General features: G+C 49.9%; 1 protein-coding gene across 2 annotated transcripts in view; it reads right to left on the bottom strand.

Annotated features, from left to right (window-relative positions):
• LOC137376345 (zinc finger protein 292-like) overlaps positions 1-26,847 on the bottom strand; it is a 278,773-nt gene that overhangs the window by 55,206 nt on the left and 196,720 nt on the right. For both annotated transcript variants that reach the window (XM_068044695.1, XM_068044696.1), the window contains exon 4: positions 10,500-10,635. In XM_068044695.1, coding sequence (XP_067900796.1) covers positions 10,500-10,635 — 136 coding nt within the window. The remainder of the gene's footprint in view (positions 1-10,499; positions 10,636-26,847) is intronic.

Below are 26,847 nucleotides of genomic sequence, written 5' to 3'. Positions count from 1 at the left end.
AGGGAGGGGGGGGAGATGAAGGGAGGGGGGGGAGATGAAGGGAGGGGGGGGAGATGAAGGGAGGGGGGGAGATGAAAGGGGGGGGGAGATGAAGGGAGGGGGGGGGAGATGAAGGGGGGGGGGAGATGAAGGGGGGGGGGAGATGAAGGGAGGGGGGGAGATGAAGGGAGTGGGGGGGAGTTGAAGGGAGTGGGGGGGGAGTTGAAGGGAGGGGGGGGAGATGAAGGGAAGGGGGGGAGATGAAGGGAGGGGGGGAGATGAAGGGAGGGGGGGAGATGAAGGGAGGGGGGGGGGAGATGAAGGGAGGGGGGGGGAGATGAAGGGGAGGGGGGGGGAGATGAAGGGAGGGGGGGGAGATGAAGGGAGGGGGGGGAGATGAAGGGAGGGGGGGAGATGAAGGGAGGGGGGGAGATGAAGGGAGGGGGGGAGATGAAGGGAGGGGGGGAGATGAAGGGAGGGGGGGAGATGAAGGGAGGGGGGGGAGAGGGGGGGGAGCGGAAGGAAGTGGGGGGGGGAGAGGAAGGGAGGGGGGGGGAGATGAAGGGAGGGGGGGGGAGATGAAGGGAGGGGGGGGGAGATGAAGGGAGGGGGGGGGAGATGAAGGGAGGGGGGGGAGATGAAGGGAGGGGGGGGGGAGATGAAGGGAGGGGGGGGGGAGATGAAGGGAGGGGGGGGGGAGATGAAGGAGGGGGGGGGGAGATGAAGGGAGGGGGGGGTGATGAAGGGAGGGGGGGGAGATGAAGGGGGGGGGAGATGAAGGGGGGGGGGAGATGAAGGGGGGGGGGAGATGAAGGGGGGGGGGGAGATGAAGGGGGGGGGGAGATGAAGGGGGGGGGGAGATGAAGGGAGGGGGGGGAGATGAAGGGGGGGGGGAGATGAAGGGGGGGGGGGATGAAGGGGGGGGGGAGATGAAGGGGGGGGGGAGATGAAGGGGGGGGGAGATGAAGGGGGGGGGGAGATGAAGGGGGGGGGGAGATGAAGGGGGGGGGGAGATGAAGGGGGGGGGGGGGGGAGATGAAGGGGGGGGGGGAGATTGAAGGGGGGGGGGAGATGAAGGGGGGGGGGAGATGAAGGGGGGGGGGAGATGAAGGGGGGGGGGAGATGAGGGGGGGGGAGATGAAGGGGGGGGAGATGAGGGGGGGGGGGAGATGAAGGGGGGGGGGAGATGAAGGGAGGGGCGGGGGAGATGAAGGAGGGGGGGGGGGGGAGATGAAGGAGGGGGGGGGGGAGATGAAGGGGAGGGGGGGGGGGGAGATGAAGGGAGGGGGGCGGGGGGGAGATGAAGGGAGGGGGGGGGGGGATGAAGGGGGGGGGGGGAGATGAAGGGAGGGGGGGGGGAGATGAAGGGAGGGGGGGGGGGAGATGAAGGGAGGGGGGGGGGGATGAAGGGAGGGGGGGGGGGGAGATGAAGGGGGGGGGGGGGAGATGAAGGGAGGGGGGGGGGGAGATGAAGGGGGGTGGGGGGGGGGGTTGATGGGAGGGGGGGGGATGAAGGGAGGGGGGGGGGGAGATGAAGGGAGGGGGGGGGGGAGATGAAGGGAGGGGGGGGGGGAGATGAAGGAGGGGGGGGGGGAGATGAAGGAGGGGGGGGGAGATGAAGGGAGGGGGGGGGGGATGAAGGGAGGGGGGGGAGATGAAGGGAGGGGGGGGAGATGAAGGGAGGGGGGGGGAGATGAAGGGAGGGGGGGGAGATGAAGGGAGGGGGGGGGGGGGAGATGAAGGGAGGGGGGGGGGAGATGAAGGGAGGGGGGGGGGAGATGAAGGGAGGGGGGGGGGTGGGGGAGATGAAGGGAGGGGGGGGGGGAGATGAAGGGAGGGGGGGGGGAGATGAAGGGAGGGGGGGAGATGAAGGGAGGGGGGGGAGATGAAGGGTGGGGGGGGGGTGATGAAGGGAGGGGGGGGGGGGGAGATGAAGGAGGGGGGGGAGATGAAGGGAGGGGGGGGGAGATGAAGGGAGGGGGGGGGAGATGAAGGGGGGGGGGGGGGGAGATGAAGGGGGGGGGGGGGGAGATGAGGGAGGGGGGGGGGGAGATGAAGGGAGGGGGGGGAGAGGAAGGGAGGGGGGGGGAAGAGGAAGGGGGGGGGGAAGAGGAAGGGGGGGGGGAAGAGGAAGGGGGGGGAAGGGAAGGGGGGGAAGAGGAAGGGGGGGGGGGAAGAGGAAGGGGGGGGGAAGAGGAAGGGGGGGGGGAAGAGGAAGGGGGGGGGGGAAGAGGAAGGGGGGGGGGAAGAGGAAGGGGGGGGGGAAGAGGAAGGGGGGGGGGAAGAGGAAGGGGGGGGGAAGAGGAAGGGGGGGGGAAGAGGAAGGGGGGGGAAGAGAAGGGGGGGTGGAAGAGGAAGGGGGGAGGGGGGGAAGAGGAAGGGGGGGGGGAAGAGGAAGGGGGGGGGGGAAGAGGAAGGGGGGGGGAAGAGGAAGGGGGGGGGGGAGAGGAAGGGGGGGGGGAAGAGGAAGGGGGGGGGAAGAGGAAGGGGGGGGGAAGAGGAAGGGGGGGGGGGAAGAGGAAGGGGGGGGGGAAGAGGAAGGGGGGGGAAGAGGAAGGGGGGGGGAAGAGGAAGGGGGGGGGGGAAGAGTAAGGGGGGGGAAAGAGGAAGGGGGCGGGGGGAAGAGGAAGGGGGTAGGAAGAAGGGAAGGGGGGAGGAAGGACAAGGGCAGCAAATGCATGGGACCACCACCTGCAAGTTCCCCTCCAAGTCACACACCATCCTGACTTGGAACTATATCCAAGAGGAGATTGCAGAGCCTTTGTCCTTGATCTTTATGTCGTCATTGTCGACAGGAATCGTGCCGTAAGACTGGAGGATCGCAAATGTTGTCCCCTTGTTCAAGAAGGGGAGTAGAGACAGCACTGGTAATTATCGAGCTGTGAGATTTACTTCGGTTGTGGGTAAAATGTTGGAAAAGGTTATAAGAGACAGGATTTATAATCATCTTGAAAAGAATAAGTTCATTCGCGAAAGTCAGCACGGTTTTGTGAAGGGTAGGTCGTGCCTCACAAACCTTATTGAGTTTTTCGAGAAGGTGACCAAACAGGTGGATAAGGGTAAAGCAGTGGATGTGTTGTATATGGATTTTAGTAAGGCGTTTGATAAGGTTCCCCACGGTAGGCTATTGCAGAAAATACGGAAGTATGGGGTTGAAGGTGATTTAGAGCTTTGGATCAGAAATTGGCTCGCTGAAAGAAGACAGAGGGTGGTTGATGGCAAATGTTCATCCTGGAGTTTAGTTGCTAGTGGTGTACCGCAAGGATCTGTTTTGGGGCCACTGCTGTTTGTCATTTTTATAAATGACCTGGAAGAGGGTGTAGAAGGGTGGGTTAGTAAATTTGCGGATGACACGAAGGTCGGTGGAGTTGTGGATAGTGCCGAAGGATGTTGTAGGGTACAGAGGGACATAGACAGGCTGCAGAGCTGGGCTGAGAGATGGCAAATGGAGTTTAATGCGGAAAAGTGTGAGGTGATTCACTTTGGAAGGAGTAACAGGAATGCAGAGTACTGGGCTAATGGGAAGATTCTTGGTAGTGTAGATGAACAGAGAGATCTTGGTGTCCAGGTACATAAATCCCTGAAAGTTGCTACCCATGTTAATATGGCTGTTAAGAAGGCATATGGTGTGTTAGCTTTTATTAGTAGGGGGATCGAGTTTCGGAGCCACGAGGTCATACTGCAGCTGTACAAAACTCTGGTGAGACCGCACCTGGAGTATTGCGTGCAGTTCTGGTCACCGCATTATAGGAAGGATGTGGAAGCTTTGGAAAGGGTGCAGAGGAGATTTACTAGGATGTTGCCTGGTATGGAGGGAAGGTCTTACGAGGAAAGGCTGAGGGACGAGGTTGTTTTCGTTGGAGAGAAGGAGGAGGAGAGGTGACTTAATAGAGACATATAAGATAATCAGAGGGTTAGATAGGGTGGATAGTGAGAGTCTTTTTCCTCGGATGGTGATAGCAAACACGAGGGGACATAGCTTTAAGTTGAGGGGTGATAGATATAGGACAGATGTCAGAGGTAGTTTCTTTACTCAGAGAGTAGTAGGGGCGTGGAACACCCTGCCTGCAGCAGTAGTAGACTCGCCAACTTTAAGGGCATTTAAGTGGTCATTGGATGGACATATGGATGAAAATGGAATAGTGTAGGTCAGATGGTTTCACAGGTCGGCGCAACATCGAGGGCCGAAGGGCCTGTACTGCGCTGTAATGTTCTAATTCTATATCGCCGTTCCTTCACTGTCGCTGGGTCAAAATCCTGGAACTCCCATCCTAACAGCACTGTGGGTATACCTACCCCAAATGGACTGCAGCGGTTCAAAAAGGCAGCTCACCACCGCCTTCTCAAGGGCAATTAGGGATGGACAATAAATGCTGGCCTGGCCAGCGACTCCCACATCCCATGAACAAATAAAAAAAGGCTATTTTTTTTAAAAAAGCAACACTGAAAAATACATGGATTTCTGCTTATTTTTTGCATCTCGACTCCAATTTTGTGTTTTTATGTCTAACCAATGATTTTAAATTGCATAGATAGTCATTCAAAATTTCTCATCCCGAACATCAAACTTGCATAGGGGAGCCTGCAGTTGTAGGTTTCCCAGTGGTATCATCAGCAATGGCTGCAAGAATAATGTTGCAGCAGGCATCCATCCAATCTAATGCAGTATCAAAGTTGATTAAATATTGCAGGCAATGTGGACTGCCACCCGAAAGGAAATTGCGAGCGTTCAGGTCCAGCATGTTCCCGTAAAGGTGAAGAGCAGGACCAATAAGTCCAGGGAACCCTGGATGTCAAGGGATATAGAGGATTGGACAAGAAAAAAAAGGAGGAGTATAGCAGATTCAAAGTGCAGAAAACAACAGAGGCCCGAGAGGAGTATAGAAAGTGCAGGGGAGTACTTAAAAAAAGTAATTCGGAGAGCCAAGAGGGGGCATGAAAAATCACTGGCAGACAAGAAAAAGGAAAATCCTGAGGCGTTTTATAAGTATGTTAGGGGCAAGGGGATAACCAGGGAAAAAGTGGGGCCCATTAGGGATCTGAGAAGCAATGTGTGTGGGGAGCTGGAGGACATAGCTGAAGTTTTGAACGATTACTTTTCTCTGTGTTCACTATGGAGATGGACGATATAGGTGTCGTGATCAGGGAGGGGGATTGTGATATACTTGATCAAATTAGCATTGAAAAGGAGGAAGTATTAGCTGTATTAGCAGGCTTAAAGGTGGATAAATCCTCAAGCCCAGATGAGTTGTAACCCAAGCTGCTATGTGAGGCGAGGGAGGAGATAGCAGGGGCTCTGACACAAATTTTCAGATCCTCTTTGGCCACAGGAGAAGTGCCAGAGGACTGGAGGACAGCGAATGTAGCACCATTATTCAAGAAGGATAGCAGGGATAAACCAGGTACTTATAGGCCTGAGAGTCTAATGTCAGTGGTTGGGAAATTATTGGAAACAAATTCTGAGAGGCAGGATTAATCTCCACTTGGAGAGGCAGAGATTGATCAGGGATAGTCAGCTAGGCTTTGTCAGGGGGAAGATTGTGTCCAACAAATTTGATTGAATTTTTGGAGGAGGTGACTGGAGGTGTAGATGAGGGTAAAGCAGTTGATGTCATAGAGTCATACAGCAGAGAAACAGGCCCTTCAGCCCACCGCGTCCATGCTGACCATAATGCCTATCTTTACGAATCCCACCTGCCTGCATTAATTCCATATCCCTCATTGCCTTGCTCATTCAAGTACCTGTCCAGATGCCTCTTAAATGTTGGTTCTGTTCCTGCCTCCACCACCTCCTCAGGCAGCTCATTCCAGATACCCACTATTCTTTGTGTGAAAAATTTACCCCTTGGATCCCCTTTAAACCTCCTCCCTCTCACCTTAAATCTATGCCCTCTCATTTTAGTCACCCCGACCATGGGAAGCAGACTCTGGCTATCTACCCTATCTATGCCTCTCATAATTTTATATACCTCTATCATGTCCCCTCTCAGCCTCCTTCACTCCAGGGAAAGCAGACCCAGCCTATCCAATCTCTCTGGCCCTCCAAACCAGGCAACATGCTTGTGAATCTTTTCTGCACCCTCTCTAGCTTAATCACATCTTTCCTGTAGCGCGGCGACCAGAACTGCACACAGTACTCCAAATGCGGCCTAACCAACGTTATGTACAACTGTAACATGACGTCCCAACTCTTGTACTCTGCCTCGGCCGATGAAGGCAAGCATGCCATACGCCTTCTTCACCACCCTGTCTACCTGTGTTGCCACTTTCAGGGAACTATGTACTTGCACCCCAAGGTGGCTCTGCACAACACACCCCAGGGCCCTGCCATTCACTGTATATGTCCTGCCCTAGTTTAACTTCCCAAAATGCATCACTTCACACTTGTCTGCGTTAAATTCCATTTGCCAATCCCTTGCCCACTTTCCCAGTTTATCTATATCCTGTTGTAACCTTAGACAACCTTCTTCACTGTCCACTATACCACCACTTTTGGTGTCATCTGCAAACTTACTAATCATGCCCCCTACATTCACATCCAAGTCATTAATATATATGACAAACAACAGAGGGCCCAGCACCGATCCCTGCGGCACAACACTGGTCACCGGCCTCCAATCTGAAAAACAACTCTCCACCCTCTGCCTCCTATTACCAAGCCAATTTTGTATCCAATTGGCTAGCTCACCCTGGATCCCATGTGTTCGAACCTTCTGGACCAGCCTACTATGTCAAAGGCCTTGCTAATGTCCATGTAGACAACGTCCACCACCCTGCCCTCGTCAATCCTCTTGGTTACCTCCTCAAAAAACCCAATCAAATTTGAGACACATGATTTCCCACGCACAAAGCCATGCTGATTATCTCTAATCAGACCTTGCCTTTCCAAATGCATATAAATCCTGTCTCTCAGAATCCCTTCCAATAACTTTCCCACCACTGATGTTTAGGCTCACCGGCCTCTCGTTCCCTGGCTTATCCCTGCTGCCCTTCTTAAATAAAAGCACAATATTAGCTATCCTCCAGTCTGCTGGTACCTCACCCGTGGCTAACGATGATACAAAAATGTCTGCCAGGGCCCCAGTAATCTCCTCCCTTGCTTCCCATAGCATCCAAGGATACACCTGGTCAGGCCCTGGGGATTTATCCACCTTAATGCACTTCAATACCTCCAACACCTCCTCCTTTGTAATGTTGATATGCTCCAGGATATTGCTGTTCCCTCCCTTGAACTCACTAGCTTCCATGACCTTCTCCACGGTAAATACAGACAAGAAGTATTTATTTAAGACCTCGCCCATTTCCCGTAGCTCCACACATAGATTACCACACTGATCCTTAAGGGGACCTACTCTCTCCCAAGCTACCCTTTTACACTTAATATACTTATAGAATCTTTTAGGATTCTCCTTTATCTTATCTGCCAGGGAAATCTCATGGCCCCTTTTCGCCCTCCTAATTTCCTTCTTAAGTGTACTCCTGCATCCCCTATACTCCGAGAGACTCGCTTGATCCCAGCTGCCTATACCTGACATATGCCTCCTTCTTTGTCCTGACCAGACCCTCAATATCCCTCGTCAACCAAGGTTCCCTAAACTTGCCAACCTTGCCCTTCCATCCAACAGGAACATGCCGGCTCTGAACTCTTCCTATCTCACTTTTAAAAGCCTCCCACATGCCAGACGTCAGACGAGGGCTAAAAGTCATTGGCAAACAGGATAAAGGAAAATGCCAAAGCTTTTTATACGTATATAAAGAGCAAGAGGTTAACTAGGGAAAGGGTTGGCCCACTCAAGGACAGAGAAGGGAATCTATGTGTGGAGCCAGAGGAAATGGGCGAGGTACTTAATGAGTACTTTGTATCAGTATTCACCAAAGAGATGGTGAATACTTGGTGGATGATGAGCCTAGGGAAGGGAGTGTAGATAGTCTCAGCCATCTCATTATTAAAAAGGAAGTGGTGTTGGGTGTCTTGCAAAGCATTAAGGTAGATAAGTCCCCAGGGCCTGATGGGATCTACCGTAGAATACTGAGGGAGGCAAGGGAAGAAATTGCTGGGGCCTTGACAGAAATCTTTGCATCCTCATTGGCTACAGGTGAGGTCCCAGAGGACTGGAGAATAGCCAATGTTGTTCCTTTGTTTAAGAAGGGTAGCGAGGACAATCCAGGAAATTATAGGCCAGTGAGCCTTATGTCAGTGGTAGGGAAATTATGAGAAAGAATTCTTCATGACAGGATTTACTCCCATTTGGAAACAAACGAACTTATTAGCAAGAGGCAGCATGGTTTTGTGAAGGGGAGGTCGTGTCTCACTAATTTGATTGAGTTTTTTGAGGAAGTGACGAAGATGATTGATGAAGGAAGGGCAGTGGATGTTATCTATATGGACTTCAGTAAAGTGTTTGACAAGGTCCCTCATGGCAGACTGGTGCAAAAGGTGAAGTCACACGGGATCAGAGGTGAGCTGGCAAGATGGATACAGAACTGGCTCGGTCATAGAAGACAGAGGGTTGCAGTGGAAGGGATGTGACTAGTGGTGTTCCGCAGGGATCAGTGCTGGGACCTTTGCTCTTTGTAGTATATATAACTGATTTGGAGGAAAATGTAGCTGGTCTGATTAGTAAGTTTGCAGATGACACAAAGGTTGGTGGAGTTGCGGATAGTGATGAGGATTCTCAGAGGATACAGCAGGATTTAGATCGGTTGGAGACCTGGGCGGAGAAATGGCAGATGGAGTTTAATCCGGACAAATGTGAGGTAATGCATTTTGGAAGGCCTAATGCAGGTGGGAATGATACAGTAAATGGCAGAACCCTGAGGAGTATTGACAGGAAGAGAGATCTGGGCGTACAGGTCCACAGGTCACTGAAAGTGGCAACGCAGGTGGATAAAGGTAGTCAAGAAGGCATACAGCATGTTTGCCTTCATCGGTCAGGGCATAGAGTATAAAAATAGGCAAGTCATGCTGCAGCTGTACAGAACTTTAGTTAGGCCACACTTAGAATATTGTGCGCAATTGTGGTCGCCACACTACCAGAAGGACGTGGAGGCTTTGGAGAGGGTACAGAAGAGGTTTACCAGGATGTTGCCTGGTCTGGAGGGCATTAGTTATGAGGAGAGGTTGGATAAACTCGGATTGTTTTCACTGGAACGACGGAGGTGGCGGGGTGACATGATAGAGGTTTACAAAGTTATGAGCGGCATGGAAAGAGTGGATAGTCAGAAGCTTATTCCCAGGGTGGAAGAGCCAGTTACTAGGGGACTAGGTTTAAGGTGTGAGGGGCATAGTTTAGAGGGGATGTGTGAGGCAAGTTCTTTACACAGAGGGTGGTGAGTGCCTGGAACTTGCTGCCGGGGGAGGTGGTGGAAGCAGGTACGATAGTGATGTTTAAGAGGCATCTTGACAAATACATGAATAGGATGGGAATGGAGGGATACGGTCCCTGGAAGTGCAGAAGGTTTTAGTTTAGGCAGGCATCAAGATCGGCGCAGGCTTGGAGGGCCGAACGGCCTGTTCCTGTGCTGTACTGTTCTTTGTCCCTTTACCTGTAAACAGCCTCTCCCATTCAACTTTTGAGAGTTCCCGTCTGAGGCCATCAAAATTAGCCTTCCCCCAATTTAGGACTTCAACCTGAGGACCAGTCCTATCTTTTTCCATAACTATCTTGAAGCTAATAGAGTTATGGTCACTGGTCCCAAAGTGCTCCCCCACTGACACATTAACCACCTGACCAGCCTCATTTCCTAAGAGGTCGAAGAGTAGCCCCTTCTCCAGTAGGGCCATCCACATACTGCTTCAGAAAACTATCCTGGACACACTTCACAAATTCTTCCCCATCTGATCCCTTAGCACTAAGGCAGTCCCAGTCAATATTAGGGAAGTTAAAATGTCATCTACATAGATTTCAGTAAGGCTTTTGAAAAGCTCCCGCATGGGAGATTGGTTAAGAAAGTAAGAGCCCATGGGATCCGGGGTAATTTGGCAAATTGGATTCAAAATTGGCTTAGTGGAAGACGGCAGAGGGAATGGTCGAGGGTTGTTTTTGCGAACGGCAGTCTGAGACCAGTGGGGTACCACAGGGATCGGTGCTGGGGCCCTTACTGTTTGTAGTGTACATTAACGATTTCGACATGAATATTCGGAGGTATGATCACTAAGTTCGCAGATGACACGAAAATTGGTGTTGTCGCAAATAGTGAGCAGGAAGGCCTTAGATTACAAGACGATATAGATGGGCTGGTAAGATAGGCGGAGCTGTGGCAAATGGAGTTTTAATCCTGAGAAGTGTGAGGTGATGCACTTTGGGAGGACTAACAAGACAAGAGAATATACAACGGATGGTAGGACCCTCGTCATACCTTACCTGATCAGCACTAAAAACACACAGAAAACACTACAAATATTACTCATTGAGTCGTCAAAATTAAACCATTTGATGGCAAGTTAATTGTTTTTAACTAAGTAAGCTACATCATAATTAACATAATTTGCACTGCAGTTTTCTAATTTGAGATCCTACCTTTATCCTGTTCCAATGGCTGCTGGGAGAAAATGCTGTCAAGTACAGAGCTCTTCCATACCCCACCCTCCTGGGCCAGTACAGCAAGCATTTGAAGTTCTGGGTTCCCATATTCTGATAGCACTTTATGGGCTGCCTGCAAAGATAAAACATAATACTTAACTTTTTTCCCCCACAGAGTCATTATGGCACAGGAGGAGAACATTGGGCCCAACTGTAGACGAACGGGATTTTTCAGGGCTACAGAAATATGCATACATAAAGGAGGAAGCATGCACGCTTAAAAGGTGGCAGGGCAAATTTATAAGGTGGTTTAAAAAAAAAGCATGTGGTTACTTTGGGTTTTTAAACAGAGAGATAGAATATAGAAACTAGGAGCAGGTGAAGGCCATTTGGCCCTTCACGTCAGCTCCGCCATTCATCATCATGGCTGATCATCCAACTCAGTAACCTGTTTCTGCTTTCCCCCCATATCCTTTGACTCCTTTCGCCTCAAGAGCTATATCTAACTCCTTCTTGAAAACATACAATATTCTGGCCTCAACTGCTTTCTGTGCAAGCGAATTCCACAGGCTCACCACTCTCTGGGTGAAGTAATTTCTCCTCATCTCAGTCCTGAAAGATTTACCCCGTATCTTTAGACTATGACCCCTGGTTCTGGACTCCCCCACCATCGGGAACATCCTTCCTGCATCTACCTTGTCAAGTTCTGTTAGAATTTTATCGGTTTCTATGAGGAACACCGCACCCACCCCCCACCACCGACTCTTCTGAGCTCCAGCGAATACAATCCTAACCGACTCAATCTCTCCTCATCCGTCAGTCCCGCCATCTCAGGAATCAGTCTGGTAAACCTTTGCTGCACTCCCTCTATAGCAAGAACCCCCCTCAGATAAGGAGACCAAAACTGCGCACAATATTTCAGGTGTGGCCTTACCAAGGCCCTATATAATTGCAGCAAGACATCCCTGCTCCTGTACTCGAATCCTCTCGCTATGAAGACCAACATACCATTTGCCATTTTTTACCACCTGTTGCACCTGCTAGGTTATCTTCTGCGACAGGTCTCGTTGCATATTCCCGTCTCTCCGTTTATCGCCATTCAGATAACCTGCCTTCCTGTTTTTGCTATCAAAGTGGATAACCTCACATTTATCCACATTATACTGCCATGCATTAGCCCACTCTCTCAACTTGTCCAAATCATCCTGCAGCCTCTCTGCATCCTCCTCACAACTCACCCTCCCACGCAGTTTTGCGTCATCTGCAAATTTGGAGATATTACATTTAGTTTCCTCATCTAAATCATTAATAGATATTGTGAATAGCTGGGGTCCTAGAACTGCTCCCTGCGGTTCCCCACTAGTCACTGCCTGCCATTCGGAAAAAGACCCGTTTATTCCTACTCTTGGTTTCCTGTCTGCCAACCAATTTTCTGTCCATCGCAATACACTACCCCCAATCCCATGCGCTTTAATTTTACACGCTAATCTCTTATGTGGGACTTTGTCACAAGGCTTCTGAAACTCCAAATAAACCACATCCACTAGCTCCCCCTCATCAACTCTACTAGTTGCATCCTCGAAGAATTCTAGTAGATTTGTCAAGCATGATTTCCCTTTCGTAAATCCATGCTGACTCTGTCCAATTCGACCACTGTTCTCCAAGTGCTCTGCTATAAAATCTTTGATAATGGACTCTAGAATTTTCGCCACTACCGACGTCAGACTGACTGGTCTATAATTCCCTGTTTTCTCTCTACCTCCCTTTTTAAATAGTGGAGTTACATTAGCTACCCTCCAATCTGTAGGAACTGTTCCAGAGTGTATAGAATCTTGGAAGATGATCACCAATGCATCCACTATTTCCAAAGCCACTTCCTTAAGTACTCTGGAATGTCGAATATCAGCCCCTGTGGATTTGTTGGCCTTCACTCCCATCAATTTCCCCAACACCATTTCTCTACTAATACTGATTTCCTTCAGTTCCTCCCTCTCACTAAACCCTGTGTTCCCCAATATTTCTGGTATGATATTTGTGTCCTCCTTTGTGAAGACCAAACCAAAGTATGCATTTAGTTGGTCAGCCATTTCTTTGTTCCCCACAATAAATTCCCCTGTTTCTGACTGTAAGGGACCTACATTTGTTTTCACCAATCTTTTTCTCTTCACAAACCTATAGAAACTTTTACAATTAGTTTTTATGTTCATCAATGTAAATTACCTAATATCAAATTAAAACAAAAATGCTGGAGCTTTATAAATTACTGGTTAGACCTCATCTGGACTACTTGGGACAATTCTGGGCACCACACTTCTGGCAAGATGTGCAGGCATTAGAAAAGGTACAGAGGAGGTTTACCAGCATGTTACTAGTGATGAGCAACTTCAGTTATGAGATGTTGGAAAAGTTGGGACAATTAACTTTGAAACAGAGAAGGTTAAGAGGGGACCGAATAGAAATTTTCAAGGTGATGAGAGGTTTTGAAGGTAAACAGGGAAAAATATTCCCTCTGGTGAGTTGGTCAATAACTGGAGATCATTGGAAAGATCTAGAGGACAGGAGAGGAGAAACATTTCCACTGAGGTGTGATGATCTAGAATACTCGTAAAGAACAATTCCGTAAATAATTTAAATAGGGAGTTGGACAGGTACTTGAGGATGAAGAGCTTACAGCTATACAGACAAAAACAGGAATGTGGAACCAAACATGACTGTTCTTTCACAGACACAACAAGCTCAATGACGTTCTTGCGCGATGCGTGATTCTCTGATAACCAGCGTTTATCTGTTTCTTTGCAGGGCGGCACAGTGGTTAGCACCGCAGCCTCACAGCTCCAGCGACCCGGGTTCAGTTCTGGGTACTGCTTGTGCGGAGTTTGCAAGTTCTCCACGTGTCTGCATGGGTTTCCGCCAGGTGCTCCGGTTTCCTCCCACAGCCAAACACTTGCAGGTTGATAGGTAAATTGGCCATTGTAAATTTCCCCAAGTGCAGCTAGGTGGTAGGAGAATGGTGGGGATGTGGTAGAGAATATGGGGTTAATGTAGGATTAGTATAAATGGGTGGCTGTTGGTTGGCACAGACACGGTGGGCCGAAGGGCCTGTTTCAGTGCTGCATCTCTAAATAAATAAAACAAAACTGTAAAAAAAAAATGGTCAAAGTCAAAAAGACTTGTGAACTATACTCCATGACTGGTTTATCAAGTAATTGTAAATGATATTTTTTTGATGTTAGTTTATTTATGCAGAAATGTCACATCTCAGATTTAAAGGTTCTTGACGCCATAATGTATGTAAGGTCGTCCAAACTCGTGCTGCTCATCACTTGATATATGTAATTAATTTAAATTGCTAGTTGCCAGCAAAATTGTTTAGTTCGAAGTGAAGCACTTATGCAAACCAAAGTCATGTTCCTAATGAAAGTCTTCAAAAAGAAGTTTCAGGTTTTATTTTTAATAGAACAAATCTCGATTAAAAAAATTTCTATGGATGAACAAAGAACAAAGATAATTACAGCACAGGAACAGGCCCTTCGGCCCTCCAAGCCTGCGCCGATCCAGATCCTCTCTCTAAACATGTCGCCTATTTTCTAAGGTTCTGTATCTCTTTTCTTCCTGCCCATTCATGTATCTGTCTAGATACATCTTAAAAGACTCCATCGTGCCCGCATCTACCACCTCCGCTGGCAATGCGTTCCAGGTGCCCACCACCCTCTGCGTAAAGAACTTTCCACGCATATCCCCCCTAAACTTTTCCCCTTTCACTTTGAACTCGTGTCCTCTAGTAATTGAAACCCCCACTCTGGGAAAAAGCCTCTTGCTATCCACCCTGTCTATACCTCTCATGATTTTGTACACCTCAATCAGGTCCCCCCTCAACCTCCGTCTTTCTAATGAAAATAATCCTAATCTACTCAACCTCTCTTCATAGCTAGCGCCCTCCATACCAGGCAACATCCTGGTGAACCTCCTCTGCACCCTCTCCAAAGCATCCACATCCTTTTGATAATGTGGCGACCAGAACTGTACGCAGTATTCCAAATGTGGCCGAACCAAAGTCCTATACAACTGTAACATGACCTGCCAACTCTTGTACTCAATGCCCCGTCCGATGAAGGAAAGCATGCCGTATGCCTTCTTGACCACTCTATTTACCTGCGTTGCCACCTTCAGGGAACAGTGGACCTGAACACCCAAATCTCTCTGGACATCAATTTTCCCCAGGACTTTTCCATTTACTGCATAGTTCACTCTTGAATTGGATCTTCCAAAATGCATCACCTCGCATTTGCCCTGATTGAACTCCATCTGCCATTTCTCTGCCCAACTCTCCAATCTATCTATATTCTGCTGTATTCTCTGACAGTCCCCTTCACTATCTGCTACTCCACCAATCTTAGTGTCGTCTGCAAACTTGCTAATCAGTCCACCTATACTTTCCTCCAAATCATTAATGTATATCACAAACAACAGTGGTCCCAGCACGGATCCCTGTGGAACACCACTGGTCACACGTCTCCATTTTGAGAAACTCCCTTCCACTGCTACTCTCTGTCTCCTGTTGCCCAGCCAGTTCTTTATCCATCTACCTAGTACACCTTGGACCCCAAGCGCCTTCACTTTCTCCATCAGCCTGCCATGGGGAACCTTATCAAACGCCTTACTGAAGTCCATGTATATGACATCGACAGCCCTTCCCTCATCAATCAACTTTGTCACTTCCTCAAAGAATTCTATTAAGTTGGTAAGACATGACCTTCCCTGCACAAAACCATGTTGCCTATCACTGATGAGCCCATTTTCTTCCAAATGGGAATAGATCCTATCCCTCAGTATCTTCTCCAGCAGCTTCCCTACCACTGACGTCAGGCTCACCGGTCTATAATTACCTGGATTATCCCTGCTACCCTTCTTAAACAAGGGGACAACATTAGCAATTCTCCAGTCCTCCGGGACCTCACCCGTGTTTAAGGATGCTGCAAAGATATCTGTTAAGGCCCCAGCTATTTCCTCTCTCGCTTCCCTCAGTAACCTGGGATAGATCCCATCCGGACCTGGGGACTTGTCCACCTTAATGCCCTTTAGAATACCCAACACTTCCTCCCTCCTTATGCCGACTTGACCTAGAGTAATCAAACATCTGTTCCTAACCTCAACATCCGTCATGTCCCTCTCCTCGGTGAATACCGATGCAAAGTACTCGTTTAGAATCTCACCCATTTTCTCTGAGTCCAAGCATAACATTCCTCCTTTGTCCTTTAGTGGGCCAATCCTTTCTCTAGTTACCCTCTTTCTCCTTATATATGAATAAAAGGCTTTGGGATTTTCCTTAACCCTGTTTGCTAAAGATATTTCACGACCCCTTTTAGCCCTCTTAATTCCTCGTTTCAGATTGGTCCTACATTCCCGATATTCTTTCAAAGCTTCGTCTTTCATCAGCCGCCTAGACCTTATGTATGCTTCCTTTTTCCTCTTAGCTAGTCTCACAATTTCACCTGTCATCCATGGTTCCCTAATCTTGCCATTTCTATCCCTCATTTTCACAGGAACATGTCTCTCCTGCACGCTAATCAACCTCTCTTTAAAAGCCTCCCACATATCACATGTGGATTTACCTTCAAACAGTTGCTCCCAATCTACATTTCCCAGCTCCTGCCGAATTTTGGTATAGTTGGCCTTCCCCCAATTTAGCACTCTTCCTTTAGGACCACTCTCGTCTTTGTCCATGAGTATTTTAAAGCTTACGGAATTGTGATCACTATTCCCAAAGTAGTCCCCTGCTGAAACTTCAACAACCTGGCCGGGCTCATTCCCCAACACCAGGTCCAGTATGGCCCCTTCCCGAGTTGGACTATTTACATACTGCTCTAGAAAACCCTCCTGGATGCTCCTTACAAATTCTGCTCCATCTGGACCTCTAACACTAAGCGAATCCCAGTCAATGTTGGGAAAATTAAAATCTCCTATCACCACCACCCTGTTGCTCCTACATCTTTCCATAATCTGTTTACATATTTGTACCTCTATCTCACGCTCGCTGTTGGGAGGCCTGTAGTACAGCCCCAACATTGTTACCGCACCCTTCCTATTTCTGAGTTCTGTCCATATTGCCTCACTGCTCGAGTCCTCCATAGTGCCCTCCTTCAGCACAGCTGTGATATCCTCTTTGACCAGTAATGCAACTCCTCCACCCCTTTTACCTCCCTCTCTATCCCGCCTGAAGCATCGATATCCTGGGATATTTAGTTGCCAATCATGCCCTTCCCTCAACCAAGTCTCAGTAATAGCAATAACATCATACTCCCAGGTACTAATCCAAGCCCTAAGTTCATCTGCCTTACCTACTACACTTCTTGCATTAAAACAAATGCACCTCAGACCACAAGTCCCTTTATATTCATCATCTGCTCCCTGCCTGCTCTTCCCCTTAGTCATACTGACTTCATTATCTAGTTCCTTACAGGCTTTTGTTACTACCTCCTTACTGTCAACTGACCTCAATTGGTTCCCATCCCCCTGCCACATTAGTTTAAACCCTCCCCAACAGCGTTAGCAAAAGCACCTCCAAGGACATTGGTTCCAGTCCGGCCCAGGTGTAGACCGTCCAATTTGTAATAGTCCCACCTCCCCCAGAACCGGTCCCAATGTCCCAAAAATCTGAACCCCTCCTTCCTGCACCATCTCTCAAGCCACGCATTCATCCTGACTATTCTTTCATTTTTACTCTGACTATCACGTGGCACTGGTAGTAATCCTGAGATTACTACCTCTGAGGTCCTACTTTTTAACTTGGCTCCTAACTCCCTAAACTCTGCTTGTAGGACCTCATCCCGTTTTTTACCTATATCATTAGTGCCTATGTGCACAATGACAACTGGCTGTTCACCCTCCCCCTTTAGAATGTTCTGCAGCCGATCTGAGACGTCCCTGACCCGTGCACCTGGGAGGCAACATACCATTCGGGAGCCTCGTTTTCGACCACAGAACTGCCTATCTACTCCCCTTCCAATCGAATCCCCTACGACTATAGCCCTTCCACTCTTTTTCCCGCCCTTCTCAACAGCAGAGCCAGCCACGGTGCCATGGACCTGGCTACTGCTGCCTTCCCCTGGTGAGCCATCTCCCTCAACAGTATCCAAAACGGTATACTTGTTTTGGAGGGAGATGACCGCAGGGGACTCCTGCGCTGCCTTCCTGCTCTTTCTCTGCCTTTTGGTCACCCATTTCCTTTCTCCCTCAGCAATCCTAATCTGCGGTGTGACCAATTCACTAAACGTGCTATCCACGACCTCCTCAGCATCGCGCATGCTCCAAAGTGAGTCCACCCGCAGCTCGAGAGCCGTCATGCGGTCTAACAATGGATGGATAGTGATTAAAAAATAGATTCCACTAATGTTACTCAAAGTGCATTCTGCTGTCGCAAATAATCAGCAAGTTTGCTGCTTTTGTTACAATTAGACCACAAAAGTGTGCAGTGCCTCTAAAAACCTGATGTGCAACAAATGCATAATATAAAATTAAAACATCAAATGCTTACAATACAGAAGGTGGCCATTTGGCTCACTGTATCAGTTCCAGCTCTCGAAGAGCAACCCGCTCCCCCACTTTTCCCCTTAGCCCTGCAGATTTTCTCTCTCCAGATAAATTATCCAAGTCCCTTTTGAATCTGTCTGCAACTCACTCTCGGGCAGTACTTTCCAGATCCTAACCACTCGTTATGGAAAAATGTTTTTCATGTTACGTTTGGTTCTTTTGCCTCATATCAGTATCCTCTGGTTCGTGACCAGTAAGCATACAATTGCAGTATCAATGTCAAGTCTGACTAAAGTTACATTGTGGTGTTAATCTATCAAATACACGTCCAGCATAGTACATCACAGACTGTACGGTCACACTTACTCACTTCTCTAAAAAGTTTTGTTCTTCGGATATGGGTGTCGCTAGCAAGGCCAACATTTATTGCCCATCCATAAACGTAGAGAAGATGGTGGTGAGCTGCCTTCTTGAACCATTGCAATCCATGTGGTGTAGGTACATCCACAGTGCTGTTAGGTAGGCAGTTCCAGAATTTTAGCGACCATGAAGAAACAGGAGTTCCAAGTCAGGAGCCATGTTCCCTGTAAAAGTTTGTTGCGCGCAGCCAGTTTTTTCAGTGCGTGGTAGATTTAAGTTTTGTTTGCACGGCCATGTAGTATGGTGTTTAACACCAAACAAAGGCTGCACGATACCTTCCAAGCTACTGTGCAGCTATGCACACATACAACTTGGTGAGAACATTGGTCAAGATAGTGTGCAGCTTTGATGAGAACTTGCAGGTGGTGGTGTTCCCATGTGCCTCCTGCCCTTGGGCTCCCAGGTGGTAGAGATCATGGGTTTGGAAGGTGCTACTGAATAAGCTTTGGATGAAATGCCAATCAAGTGGACTGCTGTGTCTTGGATGGTGTTGAGCTTCTTGAGTGGTGTTGGAACTGCACTCATCCAGACAAGTGGAGAGCATTTCATCACACTCCTGACTTGGGCCTTATAGATGGCGGAAATGGTTGGGGGAGTCAAGGTGAGTTACTCACTGCAGTGGTGGGGGATTCAGTGATCGTAATCCCATTGACTATCGAAGGGAGATGGTTAGACTCTCTTTTGTTGGAGATTGTCAATGCCTTGCACTTGTGTGGTGTGAATGTTACTTGCCATTAAATCAACTCAAGCCTGAATGTTGTCCACATCTTGTTGCATGCAGACACAGACTGCTTCATTATCTGATGGGGATGTAAATTGAATTGAGCACTGTGCAATCATTAGTGGTAGGAATATGGGATTAGTGTAGCATTAGTATAAATGGGTGGTTGATGGTCGGCACAGACTCTGTGGGCCGAAGGGCCTGTTTCAGTGCTGTATCTCTAAACTAAACTAAACATCTCGACTTCTGACCTAATCATACAGGGAAAGTCATTGATGAAGGTGAAGATGGCTGGACCTAGGACACTATGACTCCAGCCAGTGGAGCTTTTCCCTAATTCCCACTAACTTCAAGATTACTGGGACTCCTTGATGCCACACTCGGTCAAATGTTGCCTTGATGTCAAAGGAAGTTACTCTGACTTCACATCTGTGCTCCATATTTGGACCAAGGCTGCAATGAGGTCTGGTGCTGAGGGATCCTAATGGAACCCAAAGTAAGCATTAGTGGGCAAGTTATTACAAAGTGTCGTTTGACAACATTGTCGATGATACCTTCCATCACTTTGCCAATGACTGATCAGTGGTAATTGGCTGGATTGAATCTGTCCTGCTTTTTGTGGACAGGACACCTGGACAACTTTTCACTTTTTGGGTAGATGCCTGTGTTGCAGCTGTACTTGAACAGCTTGGCTAGAGGGGTGGCTACTTCTGAAGTACAAGTCTTCAGCACTGCAGCTACATTTGTCAGGGCCCACAGCCTTAGTTGTCTCCAGTGTGCTCAGCTGTTTAATCACTTGGAGAGGCAGGGATGGTTTTGTCAGGGGGATATCATGCCTAACTAACTTGATGGAATTTTGAGAGGCGGTGATGAAATGTATAGATGAGAGTAAAGCAGTTGATGTAGTCCACATGGACTTCAGTAAGGCTTTTGATAAGATCCCACATGGGAAATTTGTTAAGATAAGAGCCCATGGGATCCAGGGCAATTTGGCAAATTGGATCCAAAATTGGCTTAGTGGCAGGAGGCAGAAGGTAATGGTTGAGGGTTGTTTTTGCGATTGGAAGCCTGTGACCAGTGGTGCACCGCAGGGATCGGTGCTGGGACCCTTGCTGTTTGTAGTGTACATTAATGATTTAGACGTGAATATAGGAGGTACGATCAGTAAGTTCGAAGATGACATGAAAACTGGTGGTGTCGTAAATAGTGAGGAGGAAAGCCTTAGATTATAGAACGATATAGATGGGCTGGTAAGATGGGCGGAGCAGTGGCAAATGGAATTTAATCCTGATGTGTGAAATGATGCATTTGGGAGGACAACAAAGGCAAGGGAATATACAATGGATGGTAGGATCCGATGAAGTACAGAGGGTCAGAGGGATCTTGGTGTACTTGTCCAAAGATCACTGAAGGCAGCAGCACAGGCACAGAAGGCATAAGGGATACTTGCCTTTATTAGCTGAGGCATGGAACATAAGAGCAGGGAGGTTATGATGGAGCTGTATAAAACGCTAGTTAGGCCACAGGTGGAGTACTGTGTACAGTTCTGGGAACCACACTATAAAGATTGGTGGAGTTGCAGATAGTGATGAGGATTGTCAGAGGATACAGATCAGTTGGAGACTTGGGCGGAGAAATGACAGATGGAGTTTAATCCGGACAAATGTGAGGTAATGCGTTTTGGAAGGTCTAATACAGGTGGGAAGTATAGAGTAAATGGCAGAACCCTTAGGAGTATTGACAGGCAGAGAGATCTGCGCTTACAAGTCCATAGATCATAAAGTGGCAACACAGGTGGATAAGGTAGTCAAGAAAGCATACGGCATGCTTGCCTTCATTGGTCGGGGACTAGAGCATAAAAATTGGCAAGTCATGCTGCAGCTGTACAGGACCTTAGTTTGGCCACACTTGGAATATTGCATACAATTCTGGTTGCCACACTACCAGAAGGATGTGGAGGCTTTGGAGAGGGTACAGAAGAGTTTACTAGGATGTTGCCTGGTCTGGAGGGTATTACCTATGAGGAGAGGTTGGATAAACTCGGATTGTTTACACTGGAACGGCGGAGGTGGAGGGGTGACATGATAGAGGTTTACAAAGTTATGAGCGGCATGGAAAGAATGGATAGTCAGAAACTTTTTCCCAGGGTGGAAGAGTCAGTTACTAGGGGACATAGGTTTAAGGTGCGAGGGGCAAAGTTTAGAGGAGATGTGCAAGGCAAGTTTTTTTACACAGAGGGTGGTGAGTGCCTGGAATTTGCTGCCGGGAGAGGTGGTAGAAGCAGGTACGATAGCGATGTTTAAGAGGCATCTTGACAAATACATGAATAGGATTGGAATAGAGGGTTACGGACCCCGGAAGTGCAAAAGTTTATTTTTTCGAGATACAGCACTGAAACAGGCCCTTCGGCCCACCGAGTCTGTGCCGACCATCAACCACCCATTTATACTAATCCTACACTAATCCCATATTCCTACCACATCCCCAAATGTCCATATATATTTCCCTACCACCTACCTATACTAGGGGCAATTTATAATGGCCAATTAACCTATCAACCTGCAAGTCTTTGGCATGTGGGAGGAAACCGGAGCACCCGGAGGAAACCCACGCAGACACAGGGAGAACTTGCAAACTCCGCACAGGCAGTACCCAGAATCGAACCCAGGTCCCTGGAGCTGTGAGGCTGCGGTGCTAACCACTGCACCACAGGCATCAAGATCGGCGCAGGCTTGGAGGGCCAAATGGCCTGTTGCCGTGCCGTGCTGTTCTTTGTCCTTTATACTGCCTCAGGATCGTTGAAAGGCTCTTATGGTGACATATCCAGGATCTCCAAATGCAAAAGACTTGCCAGGGCTGGCAGTTGTACCAACTTCGCCTGTTTATGAACGGGTCAACTGCACACAAGTGCCAAAGCACCACTCCTAGATCAATCAAGGGTATTGGTCAGACGTAAGGGCTCCCACTCCATCGGTGTGGTGTGCAGCTGATGTGCAACTACAAAAATATCTCTGCAGGTGTGTGCAGGATTCACAGGGAGCTGCCATGATGCTTTCATCCTGCAGCAGTCCAAGCTCCTCGATGACTTCGGACATGGAAGCAGCATTAAGTGGTTGCTTGCTCTTAGACGAGGCATATTCACTTTCAAACTTGGATAATGACACCCATCAAAAACCGTACGAGTGAAACCCAACAGCACTGCACTGGACACCATAATACCATCAAATGTGCGATCAAACAAGCCATCACTGTCGAGAAGCTGCACTTTAAGTGCCTGGGCAGATCTGGAGGCACTCGTCAGTACTATCAGCAGGGTCCCCAGAATGGTTATAGTGTACCGTGCTCTTCACCGCAGTGAGGTTTGGACCTACAGGAGGGTCAATGCGTAGAGCTCAGTTGTTCTTTAGAGAATTCGAAGAAGGCAAAGGAGAAAGACGAAGAAGGCAAAGGAGAAAGACGAAGAAGGCAAAGGAGAAAGACTAAGAAGGCAAAGGAGAAAGACTAAGAAGGCAAAGGAGAAAGACTAAGAAGGCAAAGGAGAAAGACTAAGAAGGCAAAGGAGAAAGACTAAGAAGGCAAAGGAGAAAGACTAAGAAGGCAAAGGAGAAAGACTAAGAAGGCAAAGGAGAAAGACTAAGAAGGCAAAGGAGAAAGACTAAGAAGGCAAAGGAGAAAGACTAAGAAGGCAAAGGAGAAAGACTAAGAAGGCAAAGGAGAAAGACTAAGAAGGCAAAGGAGAAAGACTAAGAAGGCTAAGGAGAAAGACTAAGAAGGCAAAGGAGAAAGACTAAGAAGGCAAAGGAGAAAGACTAAGAAGGAGCTAAGGGCAGTGCCTCACAAACTGCTCAAATTACTGCCTTGTGTGCCCTTATCAATGTGAGGTTGCACCTGTATGCCTATATCACAAGCATACACAATGACCACTCTTCCTACCACCTCTTCAATTTCACTGACATAAAGCAGTCCTGCAAACAACCGGCCACCCCTTTACCTCCCCTCTCCTTACTAACTTTCCTTCCTTCAATCTACTTCACGTTCTTAACCCGACTTTATCCAGAAGGTAAATCCCAGTTAAATGCTAACTGCAGACCAGATTTCTAGAAAGATAACGACACTTAAAATCCCCACTCACCAAACTCGTATCTCCACTCTCAGCATGCAATCTTAACGGTTAGGTCTCTCCCTCCCCTCCCCCTCTCTCTCCCCATCGCCTCCCCTCCTCTCTCTCTCCCCCCTCCTCTCTCTCTCTCTCTCTCTCCCCCTCCTCTCTCTCTCTCCCTCTCTCCCCCTCCTCTCTCTCCCCCTCCTCTCTCTCTCTCTCTCTCTCCCTCCTCTCTCTCTCTCTCTCCCCCTCCTCTCTCTCTCTCTCTCTCTCTCTCCCACCTCCTCTCTCTCTCTCTCTCTCTCCCCCTCCTCTCTCTCTCTCCCTCTCCCCCCTCCTCTCTCTCTCTCCCTCTCTCCCCCTCCTCTCTCTCTCTCCCTCTCTCCCCCTCCTCTCTCTCTCTCCCTCTCTCCCCCTCCTCTCTCTCTCTCCCTCTCTCCCCCTCCTCTCTCTCTCTCCCTCTCTCCCCCTCCTCTCTCTCTCTCTCCTCTCTCCCCCTCCTCTCTCTCTCCCTCTCTCCCCTCCTCTCCTCTCTCCCTCTCTCCCCCTCCTCTCTCTCTCCCTCTCTCCCCCTCCTCTCTCTCTCTCCCCTCCTCTCTCTCCCTCTCTCCCCCTCCTCTCTCTCTCTCTCTCCCTCCCCTCCTCTCTCTCTCTCTCTCTCCCCTCCTCTCTCTCTCCCTCTCTCCCCCTCCTCTCTCTCTCCCTCTCTCCCCCTCCTCTCTCTCTCTCTCTCTCCCCTCCTCTCTCTCTCTCTCTCCCCCTCCTCTCTCTCTCTCTCTCCCCCTCCTCTCTCTCTCTCTCTCCCCCTCCTCTCTCTCTCTCTCTCCCCCTCCTCTCTCTCTCTCTCTCCCCCTCCTCTCTCTCTCTTCCCCCTCCTCTCTCTCTCTCTCTCTCCCCCTCCTCTCTCTCTCTCTCTCCCCCTCCTCCTCTCTCTCTCTCTCTCCCCCTCCTCTCTCTCTCTCTCTCTCCCCCTCCTCCTCTCTCTCCTCTCTCTCCCCCTCCTCTCTCTCTCTCCCCTCCCCCTCCTCCTCTCTCTCTCCCCCTCCCCTCTCTCTCTCCCCTCCCCTCCTCTCTCTCTCTCTCTCCCCCTCCTCTCTCTCTCTCTCTCCCCCTCCTCCTCTCTCTCTCTCTCCCCCTCCTCCCTCTCTCTCTCTCCCCCTCCTCCCTCTCTCTCTCTCCCCCTCCTCCCTCTCTCTCTCTCCCCCTCCTCCCTCTCTCTCTCTCTCCCCTCCTCCTCTCTCTCTCTCTCCCCCTCCTCTCTCTCTCTCTCTCCCCCTCCTCTCTCTCTCTCTCTCTCCCCCTCCTCTCTCTCTCTCTCTCTCCCCCTCCTCTCTCTCTCTCTCTCTCCCCCTCCTCCCTCTCTCTCTCTCCCCCTCCTCCCTCTCTCTCTCTCCCCCTCCTCCTCTCTCTCTCTCTCCCCCTCCTCCCTCTCTCTCTCTCTCCCCCTCCTCCCTCTCTCTCTCTCTCCCCCTCCTCCCTCTCTCTCTCTCTCCCCCTCCTCCCTCTCTCTCTCTCTCCCCCTCCTCCCTCTCTCTCTCTCTCCCCCTCCTCCCTCTCTCTCCCCCTCCTCCCTCTCTCTCTCTCTCTCCCCCTCCTCCCTCTCTCTCTCTCTCTCCCCCTCCTCCCTCTCTCTCTCTCTCCCCCTCCTCCCTCTCTCTCTCTCTCCCCCTCCTCCCTCTCTCTCTCTCTCCCCCTCCTCCCTCTCTCTCTCTCTCCCCCTCCTCCCTCTCTCTCTCTCTCCCCCTCCTCCCTCTCTCTCTCTCTCCCCCTCCTCCCTCTCTCTCTCTCTCCCCCTCCTCCCTCTCTCTCTCTCTCCCCCTCCTCCCTCTCTCTCTCTCTCCCCCTCCTCCCTCTCTCTCTCTCTCCCCCTCCTCCCTCTCTCTCTCTCTCCCCCTCCTCCCTCCCTCTCTCTCCCCCTCCTCCCTCCCTCTCTCTCTCCCCCTCCTCCCTCCCTCTCTCTCTCCCCCTCCTCCCTCTCTCTCTCCCCCTCCTCCCTCTCTCTCCCCCTCCTCCCTCTCTCTCCCCCTCCTCCCTCTCTCTCCCCCTCCTCCCTCTCTCTCCCCCTCCTCCCTCTCTCTCCCTCCCTCCCTCTCTCTCTCCCTCCCTCCCTCTCTCCCTCCCTCCCTCTCTCCCTCCCTCCCTCTCTCCCTCCCTCTGTCCTCACCCCCGCCTCCCTCCCTCTCTTCCCCCCACTCTCTCCCTCTCCCTCCCCCCCTACTCTCTCCCTCCCCCCCACTCTCTCCCTCTCCCCCTACTCCCACCCCCCCCTCTTCTTTCTCCACCCCCCCCCCTCTCTTTTTCCCCTCCCCCCCCCTCTCTTTTTCCCCTCCCCCCCCTCTCTTTTTCCCCTCCCCCCCCCTCTCTTTTTCCCCTCCCCCCCCTCTCTTTTTCCCCTCCCCCCCCTCTCTTTTTCCCCTCCCCCCCTCTCTTTTTCCCCTCCCCCCCTCTCTTTTTCTCCTCCCCCCCTCTCTTTTTCCCCTCCCCCCCTCTCTTTTTCCCCTCCCCCCCCTCTCTTTTTCCCCTCCCCCCCGTCTCTTTTTCCCCTCTCTTTTTCCCCTCCCCCCCCCCCGTCTCTTTTCCCCCTCCCCCCCCGTCTCTTTTTCCCCTCCCCCCCCGTCTCTTTTTCCCCTCCCCCCCTCCCCTCTTTCTCCCCCCCCCCTCCTCTTTCCCCCATTGTTAATCAAGGAGAGTATTACAGCGACAGAAAGGACGTTTGAGGACTCGTTTACTGAGGTAGTATGGGCCGAAATTAGAAACAGGAGAGGAGAGGTCACCCTGCTGGGAGTCTTCTTTAGACCTCCAAATAGTTCCAGAGATGTAGAGGAAAGGATAGCGAAGATGATTCTCGACAGGGGCGAGAGTAACAGGGTAGTTGTTATGGGGGACTTTAACTTTCCAAATATCGACTGGAAATACTGTAGTTCGAGTACTTTAGATGGGTCAGTTTTTGTCCAGTGTGTGCAGGAGGGTTTTCTGACACAGTATGTAGACAGGCCAACCAGGGGCGATGCCACATTGGATTTGGTACTGGGAAATGAACCCGACCAGGTGTTGGATTTAGATGTAGGTGAGCACTTTGGTGATAGTGATCACAATTCGGTTAGGTTTACCTTAGCGATGGGCAGGGACAGGTATATACCGCAGGGCAAGAATTATAGCTGGGGGAAAGGAAATTATGATGCGATTAGGCAAGATTTAGGATGCGTAGGATGGGGAAGGAAACTGCAGGGGATGGGCACAATCGAAATGTGGAGCTTATTCAAGGAGCAGCTACTGCGTGTCCTTGATAAGTATGTACCTGTCAGGCAGGGAGGAAGTTGTCGAGCGAGGGAGCCGTGGTTTACTAAAGAAGTTGAAGCGCTTGTCAAGAGGAAGGCGGCGACTTATGTTAGGATGAGACGTGAAGGCTCAGTTAGGGCACTTGAGAGTTACAAGCTAGCCAGGAAGGATCGAAAGGGAGAAAGGATCGAAAGGGAGAGCTAAGAAGAGCAAGGAGAGGACACGAGAAGTCATTGGCGGATAGGAAGGGGAAGCGTTAAATGAATATTTTTCGTCAGTATTTACAGTAGAGA

The sequence above is a fragment of the Heterodontus francisci genome, chromosome 13 (genome assembly GCF_036365525.1).
Source record: "Heterodontus francisci isolate sHetFra1 chromosome 13, sHetFra1.hap1, whole genome shotgun sequence".
In the NCBI taxonomy this organism is placed as follows: Eukaryota; Metazoa; Chordata; class Chondrichthyes; order Heterodontiformes; family Heterodontidae; genus Heterodontus; species Heterodontus francisci.
Note: the sequence above shows the minus strand (reverse complement) of the source record. Positions and strands in the feature narration are given on the sequence as shown.